The sequence below is a fragment of the Palaemon carinicauda genome, chromosome 3 (assembly GCF_036898095.1).
Source record: "Palaemon carinicauda isolate YSFRI2023 chromosome 3, ASM3689809v2, whole genome shotgun sequence".
NCBI classification, from domain to species: Eukaryota; Metazoa; Arthropoda; class Malacostraca; order Decapoda; family Palaemonidae; genus Palaemon; species Palaemon carinicauda.
This window is the reverse complement of record NC_090727.1, coordinates 201,892,720-201,902,364: the sequence shown is the minus strand read 5'-3', so window position 1 is coordinate 201,902,364 and position 9,645 is coordinate 201,892,720. Positions and strand designations below refer to the sequence as shown.

At 32.4% G+C, this 9,645-nt stretch overlaps 1 protein-coding gene across 1 annotated transcript in view; it reads left to right on the top strand.

Moving 5' to 3' along the window:
* The first annotated feature begins 4,637 nt into the window (after positions 1-4,637).
* The window catches only part of LOC137638188 (uncharacterized), a 6,722-nt gene continuing 1,714 nt past the window's right edge, over positions 4,638-9,645 (top strand). The window contains exons 1-2 of the mRNA XM_068370273.1: positions 4,638-4,795; positions 7,737-8,072. Coding sequence (XP_068226374.1) covers positions 7,741-8,072 — 332 coding nt within the window. The 5' untranslated portion in view covers positions 4,638-4,795; positions 7,737-7,740. The remainder of the gene's footprint in view (positions 4,796-7,736; positions 8,073-9,645) is intronic.

The following is a 9,645-nucleotide window of genomic DNA, read 5'->3' as shown; positions in this document are numbered from 1 at the left end:
ACCAGAAAACTATAACTTTAACATCTAAGTGGAGTATAAGATATATATATATATATATATATATATATATATATATATATATATATATATATATATATATATATATATATTGAGTCTCGAAATATATTTATATATTTTTTATTCACTTCAAATATATTATCTTGATTGTTCATTGCTTCCCTTATGGTTTATCTATTTCCCTCCTTCGTTTCGTCACTGGGCTAATTTTCCCTGTTGGAGCCCATGGGCTTATAGCATCCTGCTATTATTTACCCTAATTTATTATCTTTTACGTGTTGGTGACCGTAATATCACTCCTTTACGTCAATATATCCGTTTTTAAAACGACAAATGCCTGGCAACATTTATTCCAGGATCTTTACAGTTTTTTAATGCAAATTTTAAGTGTAGTCTCAAAAAGAATTGTTAAACTATACACTGTTCTTCAGGTCTTCTTTGTATTTGATAAAACTGGATATTAAGAACTAAAACAAATCAGTTTAAGAGAAAGAATTATTTGTAAATATAAAAAGTCAATTTTACCAATAAGATAGAAAAGACAAGTTAACTCATAATGTAAAAAAAAAAAAAAAAAAAAAAAAAAAAAAAAAAAAAAAAAGGCATAAGATCCAGCTACAGTAGACATATGTCTCACGAATGTATGTCTAAATTTACTGTTCATCGTTTTTTTTTTTCATTAAAAAAAAGCTGGATATTGAGAGAGAAAAAACTTGATTTGTAAAATTGGATTAGTTTCAAAAATAAAAAACAAAAATTAATTCTACCAGGAAAATTATTTGTTATTCACAAGAGTAGGTCATTGAGAAGGAAAAAAAATGTAATTTGAAAGGATGGATTACCTTTATATATATAAAAATAATTTTACCCGGAAAGTCAATTGTTATTCACAAGAGTAGGTCATTGCGAACGAAAAAAATGCCATTTGAATGAATAAATTACTTACATATATAAAAAATCAACTTTGCCAGTAAAAAAAAAAAATTAAAAAATAAAAAATGTAATCCCAGCATTAGGATTATACGGATGACTTAATATCTGAAAAATGTATATGAAAAAGTATTTTGTTTTTCGAAATGTTTCCCTAGCATTTATAACCGTTGTCGTATATATATATATATATATATATATATATATATATATATATATATATATATATATATATATACATATATATATATATGTATATATATATATGTATATATACATATATATATATATATATATATATATATATTGTTCGATATTTTCCCTAGCTTCTATAACTGTTGACGAATACATATATATATATATATATATATATATATATATATATATATATATATATATATATACTGTATACATATATATACATATATATATATATATATATATATATATATATATATATATATATATATATATATCTACATATACACATATATATATGTAAATATATATATATAATATATATTTATCTGTATTTGTATTTCACTTATGCATAAATATCATCATTCTAATTCATATTCTTCTTCAGTCAAATTACTGAGCTTTTTTTCTTTTATCTATTAAGGTGATGAACTAGAGAGTTATATAATTTCACTTTATTACGTTATGTCACAATACGAAATAAATGAGTTCGCTAGACTGAGCAAAACTAATATAATGTCTCGCTTGACAATTCTTGAAAAACTGCGCCCAAAATGAATTTCAGTATTTTCATTAATTATAATTATTTTGGTGTAAGAATAAAAATATATATAAATACGTGTCTCTTTTAAAATTCGAAAATAGAGCAAGTTTAGCAGATCATTGAACGAAGTTTATCAAACTGAAATATTTCTTCCAAAGCGAAGTTGTATTAATAAGAAAAAAAAATTTCTTATATAACATCATTAATAAGTCACACGGTGTGATGATTTCCCATTGATAAAAATGGGGGGCACTCAGTAGAGCGCAGACCTCCGCCAAAGCAGCTTATTTCTCGATCTTTTTCTCAACCTTGACCTTGACCTTAATATGTATTAATTGGCGTGGGTTTTCATACACTCAAATATGAACCAAGTTTGAAGTCTCTGTGACAACGATGTCCAAACTTATGGCTGATAACGTGAATTAGAAATTTTGCTTGACCGTGACCTTGACCTTTGACTTTGTCATTCCAAATTTAGTCATTTCCAGCTTTTTACATAACAGTTAATCCAAGAAAGTTTAATTACTCTACTATTAAAGTTGTGGCTAGGAAGCACACACACACAAACAGTGGGTAAAACATAACCTCCTTACAACTTCGTTGGCGGAGGTACTAATCGTGAATAATATATTTCAGAAAACGTAACAAAAGTCAGATACAAAGAAGCATCATAACAGAAAAAAAATCATAGAAAATTGATGATAATGATAAATTCAGATAAAATACACTGGCCTTAACCTTTATCATCTTTAAACTTCCATCATATATGTCCGATAAAATAAAATAAAAATCAGATAAAAACACCATAACAGAAAAAAAATCATATAAAATTCATGATGACAGTTAAATTGGATAAAATCAACTGGCTTCGACTTTATCAGTTTAAGCTTCAATCCTATATTTCCGATAAAATAAGATATAAATCAGATAAAAACATAACAGAAAAAAAAATCCTAGAAAATTCATGATGAGAATTAAATCGGATAAAACCAAATGGGCCTCAACCTTTTATCATCTATAATCTCCCAACGTAATACCCGAACAATTTAATCGCAAGCCCCAGATACAATTTACGCGACAAATTAAGATGTAAATGACGGTACCTGCGCAAATAGGGAATTATGATAGAAACCGAAGTGATATCAAGTTTAGATATTGGATGCCAGGTATTATTGCCTCCTCTAATTCCACCCAAAGCAATATCTTGCCCATTATTGCTATTGACATAAATAGCAAATGCTGTGTGTGTTGCGTTCAAGCGCGCAGGCACGCCACTGATTATATTTCCCGTACGGTCTTTCTCCCAGACAGATATTAGATTCGGTAATTCAATCGAAGTGTTTAACGAAGTTGCGAGATTCTGCATTCACCTGTGTTTGAGAGTTCCGTCTCTTTAGTTTCTATTTGTTAGCTTATAATTCCTAAAAAGAGTGGTTGGCTATTAGCTATTGGCTATTTTGTCTCTAGTTTCTATTTGTTACCTTACAATTCCTAAAAGAGTGGTTGGCTATTAGCTATTGGCTATTTTGTCTCTAGTTCCTATTTACTAGCTAACAACTTCTAAAAGAGTGGTTGGTTAATAGCTATTGGCTATTTTGTCTCTAGTTTCTATTTGTTAGCTTATAATTCCTAAGAGTGGTTGGCTATTGGCTATTAGCTATTTTGCCTCTACAGTTCCTATTTAATAGCTAACAACTCCTACAAGAGCGGTTGGCTATAGGCTATTTTATCTCTTGTTTCTATTTGTTAACTAACAATTCCTACAAGAGCGGTTGGCTATTGGCTATTGGTTATTTTGTCTCTATAGTTCCTATATAATAGCTAACAATTCCTACAAAGCGGTTGGCTATTGGCTATTTTGTCTCTATGATTTCTATTTGTTAGCTTACAATTTTAATCATTTTATCTCTGTAGTTTCTATTTGTTATCTTACAATTTCTAAAAGAGAGGTTGGCTATTGGCTATTTTGTCTCTATTTTCTATAGTTAAATTACAATTCCTAAGAGTGGTTGGCTATTAGCTATTGGCTATTTTGTCTCTATAGTTCCTATTTACTAGCTAACAATTCCTAAAAGTGGTTGGCTATTAGCTATTGGCTGTTTTGTCTCTATAGTTCTTATTTACTAGCTTATAATTCCTTAGAGTGGTTGGCTACATTTTATGCTTCTACTAAAGATTTAATTTTGGAAATTAACGTTCCTTTAATTATTCAATTACGAAGCTTCAACTTCTTGAAAATTAATAGAAAAGTTTCACAATTATCCATAATTGTCTTCAATAAACTTCACCATATAAGAGCACTCAGTAGAGAGAAGACCTCCACCGCGGCAGCTCATGTCTCGACTTTTTGCTCAACTTAGACCTTAACCTTTGACCTTAACATGCATTAATTTACGTGGATTTTCATACAAATAAATATGAACCACGTTTGAAGTCTATGTGAAAACGATGCCCAAACCTATGGCTGATTACGTGAATTGGACATTTTGCTTGACTGTGACCTTTACCTTTGACCTTGACCTTCCAAAATTTAATCCTTTCCAGCTTTTCACATAACAGTTGATCCCAATAAGTTTCATTACTCTACGATTAAAATTGTGGCCAGGAAGCTGTTCACAAACAAACACACACAGACAAAACACAAACAGGGGGTAAAACATAACCTCCTTCCAACTTCGTTGACAGAGGTAATAACAAGGAATCAATGATAACATAAACGCTTCCACTCGTTACGCCTTTCTCTGAACACACCACTCCCTTTCAATGCCTTGCGTTACGTCCGTTACGTACCCCGCCCAAGGACGCCCGTTCTCTCTCTCTCTCTCTCTCTCTCTCTCTCTCTCTCTCTCTCTCTCTCTCTCTCTGCGTCGCCCGTTCCAGAGGCGTCATAGAGCTCAGTTTCCTCGTCGGCACGTCCTGTTGGGCGTCACTGAGTTCGGAAAAGTCCCGGATTAGGTGTTCTCGTGGAGGGACCTTTCATTCGAGAGAAAGGATGACTATATATATATATAAAGGCTCGCGTCTAGGTCATCTATCAGTCACCTTCCAGTGTCTCAGCTGATCACACTGACTATCTTGCATCGTCCACATTCGTTGCCTCTCAAGGTATTATACCACTAGCAGTTCTTGTTCTGTTGTTTTTTATCTATCTATCTATATACCCAGGCACTTCGCCCAATTTTGGGAGGTAGCCGACATCAAAAAGAATGAAAAAAAGGGGATCTTTCCTCTCGACAATCCTCCCAGCCTGACGAGGGACTCAACCGAGTTCGCCTGGTACTGCCAGCGCTCCTCCCAGACTGACGAGGGACTCAACCGAGTTCGACTGGTACAGCTAGGGTGCCACAGCCCACCCTCCCCCAGTTATCGAACACAGATGAAGCTTCATAACGCAGGATCCCCTGTTGTTTTTATATATTCTCTACTAACTTCCATAGTTTCATAGTATTTAACTTTAACCCCTTTTCACAGCCAGTGGGGAACTCAAATCTTTTGATGTAGCAAAATCTTCAAAGACCAAAGCTAGCTTTTTGTTATTTAATTAAAAGCTCTTATCAAAACCTATATAATGAATATCAACTTAATAAGCTTTGATTGATTTTAAAAGATGTTTCACCTTTTCAAATTTTGACCGATTCACCAACGGCAGTGAAATGGTTAATATCACTAATACCATTTTTTTTTCATTTTTATCTGGATACTCCATTAACATTAGTTCTTCGTTTTTCTTTATTTGTTTTTATTGTCTTAACATAAAAGTTATTACTTCTATGATATATTGCATTTAAAACATTAGGATATATATATATATATATATATATATATATATATATATATATATATATATATATATATATATATATATATATATATATATATATGTATATCTATCTATCCATCTATCTATCTATCTATCTATCTATCTATCTATCTATATATATATATATATATATATATATATATATACATATATATATATTTTATTTATATATATATAAATATATATATATATATATATATACATATATATATATATACTGTATATATATGTATATATATAGAGAGAGAGAGATAGTTACCTTCCCCAACGGAGTTGGAAGGAGGTTATGTTTTACCCGCTGTTTGTGTTTGTGTTTGTTTGTGAACAGCTTCCTGACCACAATTTTAATCGTAGAGTAATGAAACTTGCAGGGATTAACTGTTATGTTTTTTAATGCTTTCGTTAGCATTTTTCTCTTATGTTTTCTTTTTCATTAATATACACAAAAAATTATAGAAAATATTCATTTAATGTATTCTCCTTTTTATTTGGTTTCATTTGCAAAACACAAATATCAAACCCTTTTTTTTAAATCTATATAAAACTCTTCATGTTTTATATGTTTTTAGTCAAAACAGTTGCTTTTTATCTAGTGTTATTTACCAAATTGATAAATAACCCCCCCAAAAAAAAAAATTGTAAATCTATTTGAAACTCTTTAAGTTTTATATACTTTTAGTACACAATTTTGCAACTTTTTATCTAGTTCCATTTTCAAACCGGACAAATACCGTACATTTAATTTTAAATCTATTTGAAACTTTATATTTAACACGTTTTTAGCCAAAACTGTTGCAAATCTATAAGCTCCAATTTTTTCCTTAGTGTTTTCGTTTACAAAACTGAAAAATAACATACACTTTTTTTCTAAATCTACTTGAAACTCTATATTTAACACGTTTTTAGTCAATAACTGTTGCAAATTTATAAGCTCTAATTTTTTCCATAAAGTCTTTTCGTTTACAAAACTGACAAATACTATTTTTTTTAAATCTATTTGAATCTCTATATTTAAAACGTTTTTAGTCAAAAACTATTACAAAATGCTAAACTCCAATTTTATCCATAGAGTGATTTCATTCACAAAACTGACAAATACCATAAAAATTTTTCTAAGTCTATTTGAAACTCTAAGTTTTACATGTTTTTAGCCAAAACTGTATCAAATTTATAAACTCCATTTTTTCCATACATGTTTTCGTTTACAAAACTGAAAAATATAAAAAAAAATTTTAAATATATTTGAAACTCATTATGTTTTACGCGGTTTTAGCCAAAACGGTTGTAAATTTATAAGCTTCATTTTTTTTCATAGAGTGATTTCATTTACAAATCTGACAAATTACATATATTTGAAACTCTATATTCAAAACATTATTAGCAAAACTGTTGCAAAATCCTAAACTACAGTTTTTCCCAATAGAGTTGAGCAAAATATTTACTGCACTGTGTTTTCGAAATGACATACCATTTCACCAGAACTGAAAAACTTGAGTTGTTCATCAGAGCGAGTGAAAATTAATGAGTTCTTTGCACTCTCGTTCACGGTTACGCAATTAATAGTCAATAACAACAACCTCTCTCTCTCTCTCTCTCTCTCTCTCTCTCTCTCTCTCTCTCTCTCTCTCTCTCGAGCAAAAAATGGAGTCTCCACGGATGGACTAAAAAGTCTTTGAGACATCCAAAATTCTTGTAACTCCTTGTAACTCTCTCTCTCTCTCTCTCTCTCTCTCTCTCTCTCTCTCTCTCTCTCTCTCTCTCTCTCTCTCTCGAGCAAAAAATGGAGTCTCCACGGATGGACTAAAAAGTCTTTGAGACATCCAAAATTCTTGTAACTCTCTCTCTCTCTCTCTCTCTCTCTCTCTCTCTCTCTCTCTCTCTCTCTCTCTCTCTCTCTCTCTCTCTCTCTCTCTCTCTCTCTCTCAAATGAAATCTCCGCAGATGGACTAAAAAGTCTTTGAGACATCCAAAATATTTATCTTGATGTTGTTACTGTTTTTAAGATATTTAATTTTTCCTTATTTCCTTTCTTCACTGGGCTATTTTCCCTGTTGGGGCCTATGGGCTTGCAGCATCTTGCTTTTCCAACTAGGGTTGTAGCTTAGCAAGTAATAATAATAATAATAACAATAATAATAATAATAATAATAATAATAACTATAAAAAATAATAAAATAATAATAATAATAATAATAATAATATTAATAATAATAATCTATCTCTTAGCACGATGCCTGTCACCACCACCGCCGCTAGCATAGTCGCTGCTGCCTCCAGCCCCCACGTCACTACCCTGATGAACAAGGTGGACGAGCAGCTGAGAACGGCCGGTTACGACTTGAAGAGCTTCATCAAATCCATCGACCTCCACACCGTCGGCTTCCTCACCCTCCTCGTCGTAGCGGCCATCTTCCTCTTCGATCTCCTGAACTACGGGTACTCTGCTTACCTGGGGAACACGTCCTCCTATAGCTCCTACGGCAGGAGCCTTGTCCACAACGCGGCGAAGGTCTGGGACCAGAGGGAAGAGCTCGGATTTAACAGCGTCATTACTCGTGGCAGGTAAGGGAAAATTTCCAGTTGCTCTTCTCTTGATATTTGCTGGTTATAGTGGTAGGGTTACTCTGTAAGGACACCGTAACCCCAAAGTAAACAGATAGCAACACAGTAGAACTGCTCAGTAAGGACACCATAGCTCCAAAGTAACCAGATAGCAACGGAGTAGAACTGCTCTGTTAGGACAACATAGCTTCACTATAACCAGGCAGCAACAGGGTAGAACTGCTCTGTTAGGACACAGTAGCTCTAAGGAAGCAGATAGCAACAGAGCAGAACTACTATGTAAGGACACCATAGGTCCACAATAACCAGATAGCTACCGAGCAGAATTGCTCTTGACTCGGTAGCTCTAAAGTAACCAGATGGCAGCAGAGTAGAATTGCTCTGTAAAGACACCGAAGCTCCAAAGTAACCAGATAGCAACAGGGTAGAATTACTCAGTAAAGACACAGCAGCTCGAAATAACCAGATAGATTTTATTGTAACTCTACAATAACCAGATGACAACAGAGTAGAATTACACTGTAAGGATAATGTAGCTCCACAGTAACCAGTTGGACACAAAGTAAAATTGCTCTGTTAGGACACTGTAGCTCTAAAGTAACCAGATGGCAACAGAGTAGAATTACTCTGTAGAGACACCGTAGGTCCACAATAACCAGATAGCAATTGAGTAGAATTACTCTGCTAGGATAATGTAGCTTCACTATAAACAGATAGCAACAAAGTAGAATTACTCTCTTATGATGATGTAGCTTCACCATAAACAGATAGAACACAGTAGACTTACTCTGTTAGGATAATACAACTGCACTATAAACAGATAGCAACAGAGTAGAATTAGTCTCTTATGATGATGTAGCTTCACCATAAACAGATAGAACACAGTAGACTTACTCTGTTAGGATAATACAACTGCACTATAAACAGATAGCAACAGAGTAGAATTACTCTCTTATGATGATGTAGCTTCACTATAAACAGATAAAACACAGTAGACTTACTCTGTTAGCATAATACAGCTGCACTATAAACAGATAGTAACAGAGTAGAATTACTCTGTTAGGATAATGTAGCTTCACTATGACTAGATAGCAACAGAGTAGAATTACTATGTTAGAACACCGTAGCTCCACAATAACCAGATAAAAACTTACTTTAACGAACAGAAATTACCTCCTAAATTAGCAACCGAATCTTGCCCTAGCTCAAAAAGCATTCAAATCTCCAACTGATTGTGCCCCACCAAGCTTCAAAACATCAAGGGATTTCACACATATAATTATGAGATATTTCATAGGCAACCTAATAAACATAACATTAGTCTAATAACGCTTATGTTATTATTGATATATGGCAAATTGTATCGCTAGTTTGTAATGTAAAATGCTATGATTATTCGCGTAAGAAAGAACTACCGTAGACATATAAACTATAAAGTGAAAAAACAAATAAAAACAAAAACATATAAATAAAACAAATAACTAAAAAATACGTTTGAAACCACGACTCCTCTAAACTCTTTTGACATAACGTCTCATTTCTAAAACTGTAATCAACAACATCATCTCCTCCA